The 19,673-nt window shown below is 35.3% G+C and overlaps 1 protein-coding gene across 2 annotated transcripts in view; it reads left to right on the forward strand.

The window, feature by feature from the left end:
- ANOS1 (anosmin 1) overlaps positions 1-19,673 on the forward strand; it is a 129,013-nt gene that overhangs the window by 86,541 nt on the left and 22,799 nt on the right. For both annotated transcript variants that reach the window (XM_039714402.1, XM_039714403.1), the window contains 3 exons: positions 8,233-8,435; positions 10,938-11,085; positions 15,868-16,017. In XM_039714402.1, the coding sequence (XP_039570336.1) occupies positions 8,233-8,435; positions 10,938-11,085; positions 15,868-16,017 (501 nt within the window). The remainder of the gene's footprint in view (positions 1-8,232; positions 8,436-10,937; positions 11,086-15,867; positions 16,018-19,673) is intronic.

Genomic DNA, 19,673 nt, shown 5'->3' on the forward strand with positions numbered 1-19,673 from the left:
TAGAAAAAAATCTTTTTGGAGGTGCATTTACAGAGGCATGCAAATACTTTTGCTGGTATGGAAGGTTTAACCTCTTACTGAATAACTATATGTTAGCCTTAATAATTTTTTTGGTGCCCTAGCTGTATTTGTGGTAGGAAGGTTGGCTGGCATAGTTGTCCTGTTACTTCTGTGACCACAAACCTTTTCATGCATAGAAGAAGTATTATTTTAAGACCTATGATATTTAAGTAGCATACAATTTCAGAAACATAAAATAATACATTAATAATTCCTACAATTCCTACAATAATAATTCCTTCAATCTGTGTTGAGTTTACTGTAAGAACTCTTCAGCAGCAGTACCTTTCTCTATACTTCTTGAGCAGCACTTCAGCAGATACAGCAGTTTGTTGATGAATCTGGCACCAACTTTCTTTTAAATTGAGATAATTGACAGTTGTTTTATTGAATTTGTAAATATTTTCCAACTATTCTGCTTGAAACCACTATTACTGCAATTACAGAAAGGTATGTCATGGTAGCACTGAGGTTTTGGCTTGAACATGACATTTTCAGGCAGGATTTGTATTACTTTCAAAAAAATTGGCCCCCTACTGAGTGTGCTAGCCATGCTCAAAGTACCATCCTTGGTAATGAGTATAAGAATGTCCATGGTAAGTCATCCTGAGGGTTTCTTTAGCCCAGAATCTGACCCCAGACAGAGGTGGGTATCTGGGTAACAGTGTAAGAGCAGGATAAGGATGTAGGGATGTTTCTTTAGAATAGTCTCCCAGCTGGCAGTAATTTGTGTTTCAGGAACTTGTGGTTTTGAAATCATTACATGAATACCAGAGTCCTCTTGTGGTCTCTGCACTACCCCTGAAGCACTTGCTCTCCTTGAGAGCTGCTCATGGCTGTCTAGTGCAGATGGAGAGCACTTTTAGGATTTTGTGACAAGGGCAGTGGCAGTCAGTAGTACCTCTGCATGCTCTTACCTAATAAAACAAAATTTTGATAATGGCAGCAAGTATGTAGCCAGCATTCTTCAAAAGGCTTCTGTAACTCTCAAAATAATTGTTTTCAAATCTGAACTCCAGCCCTTGGCAGAGGATTGTGAGTTGACAGACAGCAGGGAGTTCAGTTAGCTATCAGCCTCATCGCCCAGATCAGCCTGTGCTGGCAGCTCACTTGGCCATTGCAGGGGCTGTGGAACTGCCAGTGGCTGTTATAAAGATGTCAGGTTTGGCAGATGAAACGTGTAGTCACTCTAGGTGACTCACATGAAGATGCTGCTCGGTGCTGACTGCTGGAAACGTTACTGGGATGCTCCTGTTGGTGTCTTGGAGCCTCCTTATCCCCAAGCAGAGAGTCAGTGGTAACAGTTACACAGTCACACTAACACCTAATTGCTACTTTGGAGCTCAGTGGGAAATGACGGCCCCTGCCTGGTAGAGAGGCAAGAAACTGCTGCTCAGATGTGCCTAGTTTGTTGAGTGCCAGCATCTACTGGCCCCTGCTGAGCTCCTACAGGCACATTTAACCTCCAGTTTGGAAAAGAAAAGTGGATTTTGGCACATTACCTTTGGAAGTTTGCTGCTTTCTGTGCTATGTTTGTGTGAAGCGTGGACAGAATTTCACATCAGTGTTTCACTTCACCCTGTTGTGCCAAGACCAAGAGAAGATTATTATCATGGTCAAACTTAGCAGAAGGTTTCTTCAAAAATAAACCCTTTGATCAGGAAAGATGACAGTAATTCCTAAGACAGTTTCTCACGCAAGATACTGAACTTTTACCAATTGCTCATAAGTAATAATGAAGAGAAAATTATTTGGTTTTTTTTTTTCCTTTAAAGAGGGACAAATATGATATTTAATCTGAATCTAGGAAGAAGTATGGCACCACAAAGTCTCTGTCACTAAATTTTTTAAGATGTTAAGAGGAATATTCAAAAACGTGCTGTAATTACACAGAGAAAGAATTTTTGTCTGGTTACCACAATACTTTTTATACTGTTTTGTCTTTTTGAAAATGTAAAAAAACATGTTCTCTAAGTAGACACAGCAAAATAAAGTTTTGCTTTATTCAAAATGATGTGAAGTCTTCTGAGGTAATTTCCATTAACTTATTTATCACTATATAAAACTCCTCATTTTCCAAAGTAATTTAATTTCTCAGTCATTAAAAAGACAAAACCAGGAAAACAAGAATATTTCATCAAGCATTTCATCTTGCCAGTCTACATCCAGTTGTGTTTTGAGGTCTGATCTACTGCAGCTTTGGATGCTTTTATGCCATAAAGATTTGAGGTGAAGGTTTATTAGCTGTTCTACACTGCCTCATGTGTTTATCTAGGATGAACATTAATTTGTTGGCATTAATTTGTAAATAGCAAATAAAGTGACATGGCTGAGAATTTTTGAAATATTCAAAGCTTAGGCAGAGCTCATTTTTTAACGCCATTTATTTATTTTTTATAAAGGAAACAAAGGGTTTGCATGTACTTGTCTGACGTGACCCTTCACAGGGAATAAAGCGAAGCTTTGTTTTGCCAAAATGCGATTCCAAAATGACAAGAAACACAGGTTGGACTAGATCAGTCTGTGGTGGAGTGGCTGGAAAATTAAGTGAATATTGCTCTTAGAAAGTGAATTCTTTCATATAATTGGGACTGTGCACGATGGACTTTTACATTGATACCGTCATCTAAATTGATCAAAATTTTCTGCGATTTTGGCACTGGTTTCCACTTCTCTTTTCAGTTTTTTTTTGTTTTTTTTTTTTTTAATTTTGTGTGCTTTCCTTTTATCTTTAATTGAATGGCAACAATTTCCAATAACAGCAATAAATAAAGGTAACTGAATACCTGCAGAACATTTTTGATCCATAAAGATACAAATATCATTCTATTCATATTTAGACTGGCTCTAAGCTGTTTCCTTTCTTCTGGAAGCAGGAGAGAACTGTTCCTACAATCCATAAATTAGTTTCCTTGGATGAAAACTACCTGTGTTTTTCTTTCAGTAAGTAGGCACTGGATAGCTTAACCTAACTGGTCAGAAACTGCTTGGCACTAGTAACACAATTTTTAATTTGTTGCATTTGGTTCAGAGTTCTTAGGCTATTTTTTCTTTAGCTTTTTATAATTTGTGATGAGAATGAACTCTCAGTAGCAGAGACTTCAGTTAACTCTAGGACTCCGTGTTGGGCATTTCTGTGTCATATATTAACTCACTGGTCTGGAGGTTGGTACTGTGGCATTTCCAGGGACAAGAAGATCAACACAAGGAGCCCAAAGCATCTGACCCTTCCACCTCTGCTAAAGGTTTTTATCTTCACCATGAAGGCAATTGCCAGCATACACTGGATAGATTGTCAAGCAAAAGGAAGCAGACAACATTGTTTTCACAGCACATAAGTACCAGGCTGGATGTGATTTCATGCATACATTACTGAGTGTCAGAAAAACCAGAACAGACACCCACTCATGGCAATAAAATTCTTTCTGTGGCTCCTTTGAGACCAATGATTTTTTTATGCTGTTGCACAGCTGGTTTATGTGTGCCATTTCCATTGGGCAGAGCCAGTTCTCCTGCTTACACCGTGGAACCGTTTAATGGTTGGAAAGTTGTCTGTAGAGCAGCTTCAGCAGACTTTTACAGTTGGAAGGTCTCGTCTTGGAAAGATAGCAATGGGATATCTATTTTAAGTCAGGAAAAATGCTCCATTAAAAAAAAAAGTTTAAATTACTGTCACACTTGCTCTCACTTTTACCGCTCAGAATGAGAATTCTGATTCCAATGCCATTATTCCCCTCTCTGACACCTATTCCAAATCATTTACTGTTTTCACTAGTTGCCATGTTAAAAGACAAAGTGGATGCACTGAAGCAGTGTATGATGTGATTCACGTGTATAGATAGTCCATACTGTTTTTTAAGATTTTGCAAAGGTATTTGCAAACATGATTGATTGAAAGAATTTTGGAAAATATAAACTGTTATTATGTTCACAAATATGAGTGTGGGAAGATGTTCATTTTGAAATAGTGATGATGTGAGTGTTTTCTTTCTTTCCTTCATTTGCAGCAAGAAACCCTCCCTTTTGGGGACTGGAGACAGAATTTTGCTTGTGATGGCTGAGTAGCCAGCAAGACAGGAATTTAAGTCCTTTGGGTATACTCAAGCCAAACACAATCCAGACAAATGGAGTACTTACCCCATGTGCTGGAACAGCAGCTTCAGCCTTGACCTAATGAAGCTATCATTTCTAGCAGTGAGAAGCGATTTACTTGTCAGGCTGCTGAGACCAGAATTTTTTAGGAGTTCAGGACAGCTGTCTGTGCCAAATTCTAGTATATATAGAATGACTTGTAATTTATTTGCATTGTTGTATAAGCTGCAAAGAAAAAGCTGCAATTAACATTGCTCTTTCTGCAAACCAAAGAATTTGATTTAACACTCACATAAATTAATGTATATAAAGTATTGGTACTTTGCATATGAAAAACTGGCAGCCGTTTCCATTCCAGTAGTTTTACATCTGTGTATCTGAATTATACATGTGGGTAGTCAGTCAAAGGGATCTCAGGTATATGAAGAATAACAGTAGAATGGCTATTAGCTTTATAGTCAGCAGAACATCACTTTAGCTCTATAGTTAGGTTAACAAACACCTTATGTACTCAGCTTTATGATTCAGTACCAGTTATTAGACCTTGAAGTATTTTAGCATGAGTTGCATAGTGCTTTTAATGTCTACATGGACATAGGCATAACAGACCACCTTGTAGAAGCATGACTTTTCCATTCAATAATGCAGAAAAAACCCCAACTAATCTGTTATGTGGTAACTGGCTGGCATGCATTGTAGAGGAGCATGCTCAAAAACATGTCACAGATTTTTTTGTTTTTCCAGTTTTTTGGGGTTTTTCAGGGAGGCCTAGGGGGGTGTTGGGGTTTTTTTTGAGTACTTTCTTTGAATGTGGGGTTTTGGTTGTTTGGTTTTTCTTCCTGTTAACAGAGATCACATTATCTTACCCTGCTAATTCCTTTTCAGTTGTCTGCTTTGTAGGTGAAACTAAATTCTTTCAAATGAAGAAATAATTAATATTCTTGGGTTCTTAACTTGCAAAATGATTATTCTGTCAGTTGTAATAGTGATGAGTGTCACAGAAATATATCAAAATAGATGAATAAATTATATGGTGGCATTGAAATACTTAATATGGAATGGATCCTAATCTGATATAAAATGCTCACTGAGTGTCTTAATATTTCAGGTAATACACCCCAAATCCACAAAATATTTTACTGATGCATCCATACAAAAAGACAGGATTTTTTTTCACTTGAATAAATGCAAAACTGTAATAATTTTTGTTTATTTTTGATATTTTATATCTTTATAGCTAATTATTTTCTTAATCTGTCTACTAGTTTTAATAAAGCTCTCTTAGAAAATGTGTTACTTTGAGTGTCTCACCTTTTCATGTCTGTTAGCTGCACATCTCCTCCTTTCTGTCTTCTACCACCACCACTGTTCTCGTTCAAAGGCATTTTTATGGTTGACATTTGAGACGCTTTCAGAAGAGTCTTTGAAGAAAGAGGGCACTCAGGAAAATATCTGCTATTGCTGTATTATTTCACATGTATATTCCTTCTAAAAGGACATTCTTTCTATCCTTAACTGTAATTACCCAATGATTTTTATGCAATGTTTGTATTCTCACACAGCAAAGTAGAACCATTCATAGATTTTCTTTCAAATGTGGATCAGCATTTTGTCTGCTGCCTGGACTGTGGGTAGTGAGCACAGAAGAAATGCTACTGATAATGTTTTCAATAAACTGTGCAATTATAAAAGTACAGATACGCTGGTGCTGTAGAATTTAGAAGAAATGATCTATTGGCTTCAGTACACACATAGTTCTTTCTAACTGTTTTCTTTTGCTGCAATGGACATATAAACATTTGAAAATTAAAAAAAAAATCTAAATTTGATCATTAGTTTTTAGACCTACAAAAAATTGGTGAAGAGAACTTCAAAATGTTTTTAATCAAGTAATACACTTTGTCCAAAGGACCTATTTCATTTAACTTTTTAATCTTTTTTAAAATGACTCTCTATCTCTTGTAGATGCAGAATGAGGACAAACATGTTTTATAAGTTGAATTATTTTTGCTTATATCTGACCATTTAGGAAGATATATTCTCTGAAACACTTTTATTTTATCCCGTATGTTTTGTATACATAATACATGATGCATAGCACTTCTGGGAGATAACCTGAATAATTCACCTACAGTAATATGATCATGTTGCACTTCAGGTTATAAAAGTTTTATATCCCTAATATAATGTCATATAACATATAAAAGCCCCTAACATTTTAAATCAGTGGAGATGAATGCTTAATAAATGTCTTATATATGTGAACCATGATTCTGTTTATATTTAGTTTACCTAAATTACATTTTATACCTATCTTTTAAATAATAGAAGTAAATGAAAAATTGTGTGAGAGAATAGTACAAACTATTTAGCTAAATTTTTATTTAATTCTGGAATAAATAGTTTAGTATACTTTAAGATGGAGTGGTTGGCAACTTCACAGGTAAGGAAATGAGTGTAATAGCAGTGCTTCTCCAAAGCCAGAAAAAATAAACACAACTGACTTGCTGGTGGATTAAAAAAAAACAACAAGTGAGAAGTGAGGCATTATTATTATTTGGAAATTATGTTAAATTTCCAGAATTCTTAAGTATGCTTTGTAACTTTTATGGCCAAAAGTTGGGCTGAATTGTGTGTGTGAGGAAAACAGGGACATCCATTACTATTTAACTAAAATGGAATGTGTGAGGAAACAGGAGTATGCATTGTTATTTCAGCAAGAGTCCTGTTTAATAACAGGAATAAGTAATTTTTTCACATCTGCTGATCTTTAAAAGGGAAGTTCTGTCTTTATTAATTCTGAATGTGTCTTTTTTATAAACTAAATGATGGAATTTTTCAGTGAGACCATTTTTCATAGGGATTATCTGGTTAATTAAGTATGCCTGGACTGTTTATTTAACAGCTCATTTACCAATTTAAAATAATACAGGTGAACAATACAATAAATGAATGAATGATGTCCCCTTCTCACACCTCCAGTTTTATTTCTGGCAAATAAGTGATGGCTCATATGGCTGTACATTCATAATTGTTTTAATTGCTATGAATTTCTTTTACTCTTCTGATATGCTTCTAATTTTTCTTAGTCTCACTGCTTACGTCTATGTAAATTTTGTTTTTGCAGTTTCCTTGTATTTTGTCATCAATTTTGGCTGACAGAGGCATTTTTAAAAGGGTAGAAATTAAAAGTCGAATTAAAAAATAGGAGTTGGTAAACATCAAACTGGACTTTCAGAAGCTTTGTTGTAAAATCTTCATTGATTCACATTACTTGGGACCAGGATATTATACAGTGAATCCACAAGGAGGACCTTAAGTTTAATATTGGAAAAGATTTGATATTTAATCGTCTTCAAACTCTGACTGTTGTGTGTCCTTGACTCTAGAGTCAGCACAAAGACAACTGAAGGAATACTATCTCAGTTGATATTGACCAGGGATTGAACCAGAATAGTGAAATAAATCAAAAGGGTAGCTAATTGCTTTTTGACATTCTAAAAAAAACCTCTATAGATTTCTACCACAGTGTAATATATCATTATGCTTTAATTACATTTAGTCTAAGAAAGTGTTTATGTCCCATGGTGGTAGATATCAATATTAGAATTTTGAAGAAAGATTCAATATGTCAAAAAATACTTTTATCATCTGAGAATTATCTGGCAATAAAAAAATATTCAGTGTTTCACCCATACAGTTCTGTGGTGACTCTACAAGGCCACTTGTAGAACCTGAATGTTTTACACTCACTGTGTATTTAAAGTGAGTGACAGAAGGAAAACTGATAGTATGGTGCATTTTGATAAAGCTTCATCATGTTTGTGAACTATCAACAACTCAAAATAATGACGAACTAGATGCGAACCCATAACTTTTATTTCAGTAGAGTTTGAATTTCTAGAATTTACAAGAAACCATCTCAGTTACAGGATGTCTTTGCCTGGATTTTCCTCAATGTATTTAGAGTGTAGAGCTGGCTCATGAATGTCTCATAAATACATGAGGTGAAGATAATCTTTACTTTCATGAACATAATTTTTCCCTTATAATATTTTCATTTTTTTTTCTAAATTCCAGATCCATCTGCTCCACCAGCTCCATCTAATATCAGGATTGCCAATATCAGTGCAAACAATGATGGGAGTGTAAATGCAATGATTACTTGGGATCTTCCAGAAGAGCCTGATATCCCAGTACACCACTACAAAGTCTTCTGGAGCTGGACATACAGCAAATATGTAATTCCAGCAAAAAAAAAGAGAAGGAAGATTACCAATGGGGTAAGAAAGAAATCAGTAACTGGGACAGAAATATGGTTTATTTTTACACAAAATAGAGTGTAAGTATAAAATATGTGATAAGTTCCAATTATTTAATTGGTAAAGTAGTGGTCCTAATTTTTAGTATCATGAAGCCCATAGAAAATTTTGATCTCTCAATTGTTTTCTTACACTGAACTGAGGGAGTGAAGTAAACTTCTGCCTTAGAATACAGGTAAATGTTATAAGATTTTTCAGGAAAGATGAATGAAAAGTTAAATGTTTTTAGCCCTCTAAATTTAGGCTTATCATATTAGTGCTTCTTCAAGTGTTTATTTTATTTAAAAATCCTGACATTGTCTGTCACATTCTTCTTTCACTATGCAAGTAAAACTTGTGACACAGTCATGGAGAAATCATTAAATAGTCAGTATAGGTCCGAGGGAAAAACATACACAAAACTCTTTAAATAAACTGCTGTGCCAAAGATCTGGCAATATTTCCTTAACAGCAAGTTGCTTTGAGTTTCTTGAGTAATGTGTTAAATATTGCTTTACTGGAAAGCTTTTTGTTATGATATCCTTAAGCATGTTGCACGTTATTTTAAATAAATTAATAGAAATAATTAGATAGAAATAACAGAAATCAGTTAGACAGAACTTGATTGTCAGTGCTTTTGATAGTGAGAATTTGGTCCCATGTCTATGTTAACATTGTGTTTTGGCTCCTGCTGCCCATTGCACTGTGATGAATGACACTCAGAGGGACACAATTCCCTCTCTGTCCCTCAGTCATCAAACCCTGACAGAAATAAAGGCAGTGAAGGCTGTGTGATGAAATCATGCAAGTCAATTTGCACAGAATGAAAGGTTAGTTCTTTATTGTCCTTTAAAAAAATAGTTGTGGCAAGATAGGAGTAGGGTTGGACTGTGCTACATAGAAAAGTTTGTGTTCCTCAAGAAACCTTACATTGAGTAAAGACCTTCAGGAAAGAGGCTTCAGCCTGAAGGTAACAGAGAGTTTTTTCTCTGTGAGCTGGACAGTATATCAGAAACCCACAGAATTTTAAAATTGGGCTGGGTCTTTAATACCTTTCTATAGGGTATTTCCTACATACAAATAATACTAAAACAGGTTCATTAGAACATTAGAATAATTCAGATGGAGTTTTGACCTTGAGTATAGGGAAATACAAGGAGTATTTTATAGAAAAGGCAGGTTCTTACAATATCTTTCATATTACTCCTGACTTGTACTTTTTCTTCTGCAGCATGTCGTGAAACTGCACAGCACTGCCAGTGGGATTCAGGACACTCCAGATGCTATTTCTAATCAATGGTCATTTGAATATTGTAGCAACTCCCAGGCTAAAGAATGTCAAATGCACAAACATTTAAAAAACAAAAAAAAAAGGAAAGGTGGAAAAATCTTAATTGTTACAAATCACTGAAGATTAATTTTGTCCAGTTTTTACCTTTAGATAAAACCCAGCCCAAATAATTTTGTACTGATTTCCACATTAATTCATTCCAGGTAGATATTGAATTAGTTTGACTACAATACTGACACTGTTAATCAAAAGTAATAGTCAAGATATCAGCACTAAAGAAGTAAAGATAATTAATACTAAATACTTTTTGGCAATCCCCTTTTATCATCCCAAGTGTTAAATATGGGGTGGTTACCTCGGTACATGGTACTTTTTTTACTCTATGTGGACTGTCAAACTTGAAAGGCACAAGAAATTCTATATGAAAACAGGAAGTAATATCTTCCACCTGGCATATGGACTAGAAGGATATTTTTATAATTAAATCTAGCAAAATAAAATATAAGACTGAGAAGACTGTGCTCTTCTTTACAATATCATGTGCTTTGCCTTAATGTATGTTTTTGACTGGAGAATGATAAATCTAATCTGTTGTTTCTTCATTTTATACAGTTCCGTGACATTGGAAATGGTGTTTTTTCTATTCTATTTTCCATTCTACACAGTAAAAGTGTTCTTTCCAATTAGAGGGTATTTTTGGTTGGAGCTTGCTTTTTAAATTTTTTTTTTTCAGAAGTTGAAACAAATAGAATGTATTGAAAAATGTATTAAATGTTGGACTTTAGCTATCTTCAGACTGACTGTCTCTACCAAAAAGTTTTCAATTGCCTTACTAACACAGAAATTGTGGAATATAGTGCTTAAATTCCTTTTGCTAAAATGATTTTGGCATAAGAGAAAAACCTTGTTATATAGAAGAAAACCCCTTAGGTTTTGCCTAAACAATAGGCTTGGAATTGCCAAGAAACTGCCAAAATTATGCAAACATCAAGTAGGTTAGTATTTTTAAAATGACACAGGAAAACAGAGTCCAATTAAAGAAATCTTTTGCAGAAAGGAAATTTTGCTCTGAAATTTATATATGAGTTTTCTAACTTCAAAAAAGTAGTGTGCCTAAGATAACAAGGCTGCTTTTAATAAAGGCATGTGTTTTAGCAATATTATAACTGCTTTGTATATTTATTCTATTATAGGCCCAAAATTATGTGGTCCTGGAGGGGCTCCAACCCAACAGCAACTACAATGTAGAGCTGCAGGCAGTAACACGTTGGGGTCAGATACGCCTAAAAAGTGCTAAGGTTTCTCTCCATTTTAGCACAACTCAGGACATCAGGAATAATAGTGAGTATTCAAACACCTGAATGTTTTCTCTCTCTTTTATCTGGAAATTGAATGTTTTATATAATGATTTCTTAAATTTAAAAAAATAATTTTCTTTAAGTGTGCTGTTCCATAGCACAATGATCATCTCCTGGTCAAGCTGAGGGACCTTTTCTTGTTAAATTTCTTATTTAAAAATTGGTGGCAGTTTTTGGCTAGTTCTTTGAATTAGACTCTACTCACCTAAAATAAACAGCTGCAAAGAAAATGGAAGCCTTTGCATAACTGTGGTGTTAACATATTTTAGATTCAATGCAGGTATAGATACTGACTATGTTTCTGAATTGATGGAATAAAACCATTTTTGTGTGTCTTAACTAGACAGTATTAACCTTATATGTTTTCCAAAATCCTGGCTATTTTTAGTAGCCCATTAAGTCAGATTCTTGGAACATAAAAGCTTGTGTCTCCTATGAGTTGATATGTAAAACATTGACTCTTCTTTTAGGGAATCTAAAACATTCCATATCTGTCAACCATGCATTTTCAAAATATTGCACTCATAGGATCCACATTCAAATTAAAATCTCAAGGTGTTCAGATGTTAGGTTATATGTTGTTAAGGTATTTAGAACCTCACATGCTAAGTAATATAATTGCAAACTGTATCTGAATCTGGCAGAAAACCATTATTTTAGCCTTGTTTAAATGTATTTATACAATTACAGTACAATATGGAGTTACTGCCCCAGTTGCTGATAGGTCTCTGATAACTAATGCAGCAGAGTTCTGAAAATAATATGTTAAATAATATGATTTTAATTATTCTGCCCTGACTCCATTTCATTTTGTATTCATTTACATTTTTTCTTTAAAGTACACTCACAGTTTAAACTTGTAACCATTTTCATAAGAGAACTGTAATTACTTTCAATCTAACTAATCAACTGCTGTTGTTGTCATATTCTGTTTGGGTATATATAAAATATTGTAATGTGATTGTTAGCTAACATAGACCTTCTTGTCTATGGTTGCTTCACTTATTAATGCACCAAGAATAAAAAATAAGCTGAAGTATCCCTCTTTTTCCCTTATTAAACTAATCTTTACTACTCTTTTGGGCCATTTTAAGAGACAGCAGAAGGTCAAGTTTTCATCTCTTCCATGCACTGAGTCTTTGCTTCAAATACATACCAGAATATCAGCTGGAATGTATATTAGGAAAATTTGAGCTAAATCCTCAGTGAAGCCCAATGTAAGTGAATATAAGAGTTCTGCATTTTCCTTATTGGCTCTTCTAGATTGTACCTGTGCTTTTTTTCATCCCCTAGAAAAGGAGCTTAGTTTGCAGGACTGTGCATGATGTCAAAATCTTCTTGCAGTTATTACATTTTCCCCTTTTTCTATATGTACACAGGAGATGTAATAGAGGAAAAAATAATTGTGGGAACTGGGTGTTTAATTGCATACACTGAGCTATTGAGCTCTGCTAGAAGCATATCACTGGTGTTTGAGACATTTCAATTTTGCTGATTCTTTTCCTAAGAATTATTTGTGGCGTTTACTTCTTTTTTTTTCTTCTCTTCCTCTCCTGCAAAGTTCACTAGATAAACAAATAAAAATTCTTTTCCGCACCATCCCCCTACCCAATTCCCTACTCATTTTGATAAAATTTCTGTGAAGTTCTGTCTCTTGGTGCTAAACGTTAAGGTTTTTAGTTTTCAGTCCAGTCATTTTGACTGTCATATCACCACAACATCACAGGTTTAAGGAAGAACTCAACTCAGAGCTGAGTTTATGATAATCAAAGAATCCTGATGTTGGGGTTTTAGCTATCTGAGATTGTTCTGTGTCCTGCTAAGTGAGAGAAAGTTCTCGATGCCATTGTATACAATTAGCCAAAGAGAAAATGGGCAAGCTTTTTAAGTTCTTTGTCTCATTTTATTATTAGTATAGCTTTATAAATGTTTCCAACATGTAAGCAGGGATAATTAATCAACTGACCTTTGTCATGCTTTATTGGTATTCCTAACATTAGGTCAGACCATCATAGTTTTTAAATATGATAGTAAATAAAGACTTTCCATTCAACAAAAGCCTTCTAAACTGAAGGTGAATAATTGAGATATGAGCATGTAATTTTTTGTACTGTTGCATATTTACTGTGAGAAATCCTTTCACTGGTAGGGCTATATTAGCTCTCTGTGGCCTCACTAATGTTCTGACTCTCTTGGTCTATATTACCCTTGGGTTTATGTTGGGAGAAAATCTTTGCTTCAGTTTCCGCTCTTCAAAACATTGTGTTTTTCAGAATCTGATGCAGGTCACATCTGAGTTATTACTTATAAATCCCCCACCAAATGGAGTTTATTTACCTCACATATGACTCCACTGCTTCATCATTTTCTGTCCACTGCAATGGCACCTCTTTCCTTTTGTTGTCACAACTAGATTTAAATTCCTTCCACAATTTTGCTTGGATACCCTGCCCTCTCTATGGTTGTTTTGCTTCAGAAAACAGACCATCAATAGCTTTTGTGAAAATCTGCTACCTACTTATGTGTAATTAGTACAGACTTTCTAATGCCTTGTGCTTTATTTTGCTTTACTGGGGTGACCTTTTTGTACTAAAAGGTTCTTTAATTGTTGTATTGTATTTTAAACTAGGGTAAAACTATTGAGAACAGTATCTTTTTAATCTCGTATACTTCAAAAATTTTGACTGTTCAAAGTATGAACATCATTTATTTAATGAGTTTTTGTTCTTTTTAACAGCAAATCAGTGCCTGTATCAACTAAAACACATATTTGTTTTAGAGTATTTCAGTAATAAGTTTATAGAAAAAATTGAGCATCTCCTCTCTTAAAGCCATGAGGTAAAGGAGTCAAGATTCTTTGAACTTAAACCTCTAATATCACTCACTTTAATTGATAGAGCACTCTACTGAGGGATGTATTTAGGCCTTTTTGGACATTTTTTTTAATGGCTAGATTATATTTTGCATAGATGAGCCAGTAAAAACTACTCTTGCAGGAGATGCAAATTCATCTTCTATATCTCACTCAGGCTAGTTAGGTACAGAGCCACTCCTGCTTGATGTAATTTTGAGAATACTCAAGCAGATGGAGAAATATGAAAAAGAAACAAAAAAAATTGCCTGAAATACTATCTAGGACATGACATCTTTGGCTTGTCTGTATTTGGGACTTCATGGACTTTGGGAAATAATTCCGGAAGCAACCTGCCAATTTTGCTGAAGTCCCACTGTCAGATACTCTGCTCTGTGTGGAATTACGCTCTGGTTTTTAGGTGCCTTGTCCTATTGTCAGAATAGAGATAGCCCATACCCCTCTCAAGTAATTTAGTCCTACACACTTCTGTGAGCTTTGACCTCAGCCCTCTGGCATTACATTTCCCCACACTCAGAAAGGCATTGCCTCACTATATTTGTGTGCTTCACTTCTGGGAAATGTAGCAAGATTCTTGCTTGATCTTTATATAGAAATATTCTAAATTGGTGTCCTGGTTTTTGTGGAAGTAGAGCAGACAGAGAATAGCAAAGCAGAGATTTAATAAAATTAAAATAATTTAAATTGAGGAATACCTAATAGATTTTAGTTTGTACTTCTCTCTATAACGTTTTCATTTTCATTTGGGTAGTAGTAACTTTATGGTTACCTTGAGAAAGAATTAGTTGAGTTTGGTAGTTTGATTTAAAACAAACAAACAAAATGAAAAATCATATCAGATTCAGCAAAGGGCTGAGAAAGTAAAATTTGGCCATAAAGCAAGTGAGTTTCAATTGAAGCTGCATATAAGGCAAAATGTTCAAGTTTATATATTACTCCTGACAATTATTGAAACCTGAATCTTTCCCTCTTTCTCTCAAGTATGTAATTAATAATTTTCCACTTCCTTATTATTGGACTCTTTAGTTTTAATTTAGGTGTAATATTGAAATAAATACAGCTTTTTTGTTGGTTATAATCTGATCCTCCTCCTAATTAGATCAGATACATTTACAATTGTGCAATGAAAAGTGCAGTTTGAACGAACATTTCTTTCTTTTCAACTGAAAATATCTGTAAGTACTGTCAACCCTGCTAAATGATGATAAATTTTTACCAAACAAAATGCTTGATGAAGGACATCCAATTGCAATTGCTTGTTGGAAGCAAGGCATACAGCACCAAGGGAATTGCTGAAAGAAAAATCTGCTCTTGCAATGTTTTCCTAAGCCCTCACCATTCACTGTTGGGAACAGAAAGTGGGCAAGACAGATCTTTAATCTGACCACAGTGTTCATATATAGCATACCAGAGAACTATATTTTCTTTGATGTAGTAACCACATGTGGCACTCTGTGTGTTACATTCAATGCTGTCCTTGGATTTTGTGCATGTTCAAACACTGCATGAATATAAAGACTGTGAAGTATTACAGAGAACTACTGGTAGATACTGTGTGTGTTTAAAAAATCATTGTGTTAACATTTTTTGTTCTTGGGAATACAAATACAGTCCATTTCCTTATTACTCTTCAGAAAGTTTACAGAGCATTTCCCTGTGAAAATGTTTTGGTTTTTTTGATCACTTTCTAAATTTGACTGAATTTCAAATGAGTGATTTTTCAGTGATTATGGACAGTTAATTCTTTATATTTATTTCATTTAGGTAAGAAATGGAAATAAGGTCATTTGGAATAAAGATACTATTATTTTCTGAATTACACCAAATTCAGCACAGTCAATATACAGCACTGTAGTTAACTAAATAGTTTCCTGATTGTTCTGTGTATTGCAGAGGAACGAACATCTGCTGGGAAATCACAGAAAGGACTGGTAGAGCCTTACCCAGCCTTTCAAAGAAGGAAAACCACTCGTTTTCTTAAAATTGGAACTCCCTTCTATCAGGACAATCAACTTCAGGTCAAAGTCTACTGGAAGAAGACAGGTTTGTCAAATTTTGCTTTACAATTTTCTCTAAGGAGGACTCTTCCCATCCATCTCAGAGTTGTAAAACATTAACGCAATATTATAAGTAATTAATAGTTGAATACTACACCCATCCTTTCATCCCTTCATCTTCACATTGGAGGGAAACATTGCCTCTCTGCATTATGTCTGTGTATATGCCTTACAGGAGGGAATTACATGAGTCAGCTATCCAAAAATTATAGTCAGTTGGGACACTGAATCTTCACAGAGCTGAGACAATTTTTATTTGGGTAGGAATTACCTCTCTAAAGTTTTAAATAGCAGAATGTGACATTACCCACAAAAGTTCTGAGCAACATATGAATGTTTAGCTTTATGCCAAACTTTATCAGTCACCTTGATTTAGAACAGAATGGATAGCTGGTAAAAACCAGAAAACATTTTGAAGTTAGTTTTCTTCTAGCATGCATCCTTCTGGTTTTCTGGTTCAGAAAAGTTTTAACAGAAATTTTATGGTTTAGTCCTCCAGTCAAAAGGAAAATGACATAAAGTGTCTATTCATATTCAGAAATCAAAAAAGGGATTTTCCTTTCTTGTTGTCTAAGGGCATATAGGTTTCTCCAGTTTAGCTATAAAGGTTCATGTGCTGGTGTTTTAAAATGTGCTCACACGGTTCCTTTTTTAACTTGGATCAATCTACATGTGTATCAGTACCACTAAATGAAATCCATTGTGCTTGAAATCAGGGGCTACAAAGTGGATAGTCATGTTTTCGTCTTGAATTTTCAAAGAATTTCAGAAATATTTAAGTGCTTTTGGGTTTAGATGTGTGTGGCAACACCCTGAAGGAGGACAGGCTATATAAATGTTCAGTTATGCTATGTAACATAGGAATATATCACACTGGATATTGTGGATTGTGAGAGGTGTCCTTTGCTTCTTATCCTTTGCGTGCCTTTTTAAATGGTTACCTTCCAGGCCCTGCTATGCCAATTACTTTCAAATCCATCCTTATTCCTCCCTAAAACCTGCATGCTTGGTTCAGCTGAGTACGTGCACATTTTGAATATTTGTCCCTGTCTTGACTATGTTAGTTTTTTTTTTCCTTCCTTTCCCTATTATATTTCATTTTTGGGTTGCCTCATGGAAAGCTGTAACAATTTAAAGTTTAAATAAAAGTTGAGGCAATTTTAATCGGGCATATTCAGTTTACAAAAAAATGTTGTTTTTGTTATCCAAAGTGAGATTTATATATTCTGAGCTTTGTCAAGACTGATCACCTTAAACTTTAGCCTCTGCAAGTGAGATGTCAACTCATTGTCCATGATTCTTTTATTAGAACAGAAAAGCAGGTGACTTCTGCAGCAATTCATCCCCCACAGCAGCAGAATTGCTCTCTGGAGATGCCTCTCTTCTTTACTGAGAACAGAGGGGAGCCTAGACAGCTCATTTGTAGAAAGCTTAGAGATGCCTAATGTCTCTCTGTGAGCTGAGGTTCTATTTTTGGCAGTCTGTGTTGAAAAAAAACAAGGGACAGGATTCGAAGATGAGGAGACAATGATGTCTCCCACAGGCGTCAGACTGGGTTGTGCAACTCACAGTCTGGAGATTCAGCCCAGTGGAACAATCAATCCTGCTGCAGCTGTTTTCCTGCCAGCCTGCTGCCAGAAGAAAGAGCATGTGTCCTGTGACCAAAATGCCAGCACCCCTGCTGACATTCACCTTGTGAATAGTTTGCCAGAGTTAGTTATACTTAGTGGAGGGAAAATCCTGAGCAGAACAGATATCTTGAACTAGGTGTCCACTATTTATAATGCTATTGTAACATAGTTATTGAACTTAGAGGCATTGCACCATAGAAACCTAAATGTTTCCATCTAAATCTGGAGCAGAATCTCACTGTCTGCTACATACCTGGAGGTAATATTTGTATTAAAGGCTGTAAATGTCTATGAAAAGAAATAAGGCATCCTTATAGTGACTCATAGTTTGGAAATAAGAGGATTTCAAAATGTAATTTCCAGAATTGGAGAATATCAAAGGCAGCTATGTCACAGACGTGTCAAAAATGACATGGATTTTCATGCTGTCACCTTGTGCCAGGGGTGTACTTGCTGAGTTGCTGACTGTACAGTGACTCATCTTGTGTGGAGCTGTGTGCATCCAGTGACATAAGGGGACACCCAGAAACCCATTTTGGCCCTGGGTGGGGGGCAAATTCTATGAGGTGCACTGGGGTGTTTGGGTACATGCTCCAGCCATGCAGTGCAAGATGCCTTCCTGTTTCCTGCAGAACAAACAGTGATAGCAAAGGTGTGTGAAGAGGGGCAGAATATGGCAGTTCATCACTCTTACCTTCCTTTTTTTTCTTTTTTAAAAAGAAAATATCTGTATTCTGAGTGACAGCACACGCAGTAACTCTGCAGGAACCATTGCCTTGTGTGGAACTGAAATATAGAAGCCAGCAGGTTTTATAAGCTCTTGCAAGGGTTTGGAGATTATGTAGTGCATGGATGAGGTACTGTAAATTTGCTAGTAACAATTTACTGCAGAGCAGGTCTGTGTGACTGTGCAAGGAACACAGCAGGAAAATCACATTGTCTTCATGAAAAACAGCAGTTACTGAGACAGCTGTGCTGGGAGCTGAACCCACACATCTTTCACCTTTATGAACTGCACTAGATTGTGTTTAGGGAGTTGTAGGAGGTAGTAGAGTGCAGCAACTATAATAGGAAATACTGAGGAAGATCTTACCTGAGCCTGTTCAGTGGCATGGCATCTATTTTTATTGCAGGTAGGCAATTAGAGTTCAGATAGTTCCAGACAAAAAAACCTGACCTGTTTGTCTCCTACATAGTGGGTGAACACAGAAGTCTCAGTTGTTGGCACTAATGCTCTCATTTTTGCTATTAAAAGTCAACACTTTTTTAGTGGAGAAACACAGACATTCTATAGTCTTAAATTAGAATGTATAACTTTAAAACAGAAAAATTAGGAGGCCAGCATGATACCGTGTGAAATAAGTAAAGTTGATAGGTGTAAGAGTTACCATGATAAAAAAATAATTCAAGAAATAAATTTCTCAAGCTTAAACATGTTGGAAATATGTAAATTGATCAAATTTGAGTTGGTTTTAGTAGTCTTTGCTTTGTCTGGTATGGTTTTCATGTACATTTGGACTTTCTGTGTTAGACTTCATGACACGAACAGGAGATGGTTGCAGAGATGATGAAATAAAAATGTTATTTAGATTTTGGTGGTTTTTTTTTTTTTAATATGAAGATGGTATCACAGAATTATAGAATGACTGGGTTTGGAAGAGGTGGTGGTTTTTTTTTTTTTTATATGAAGATGGTATCACAGAATTACAGAATGACTGGGTTTGGAAGAGACCTCTGGAGATGATCAAGTCCAACCTCTCTGCTAAAGCAGGTTCACTTGGAGTAGATTACACAGGATCACATCCGGGCAGGTTTCAAATATCTCCAGAGAAAGAGACCCTTCTGGACATCCTGTTACAGTGTTCTGTCACCCTCAAAGTAAAGGATTTTTTCCTCATTTAAAAGAACATTTTTCTGTTTCATCTTTTGCACATTGTCACTTGTACTGGGCACAGCTGAAAAGACTGTGACCCTATCTTCTTGATACCCATCTGTCAGACATTTGTAAGCA

This window comes from Passer montanus, unplaced genomic scaffold, assembly GCF_014805655.1.
Source record: "Passer montanus isolate IOZ18808 unplaced genomic scaffold, ASM1480565v1 scaffold3, whole genome shotgun sequence".
NCBI lineage: Eukaryota > Metazoa > Chordata > Aves > Passeriformes > Passeridae > Passer > Passer montanus.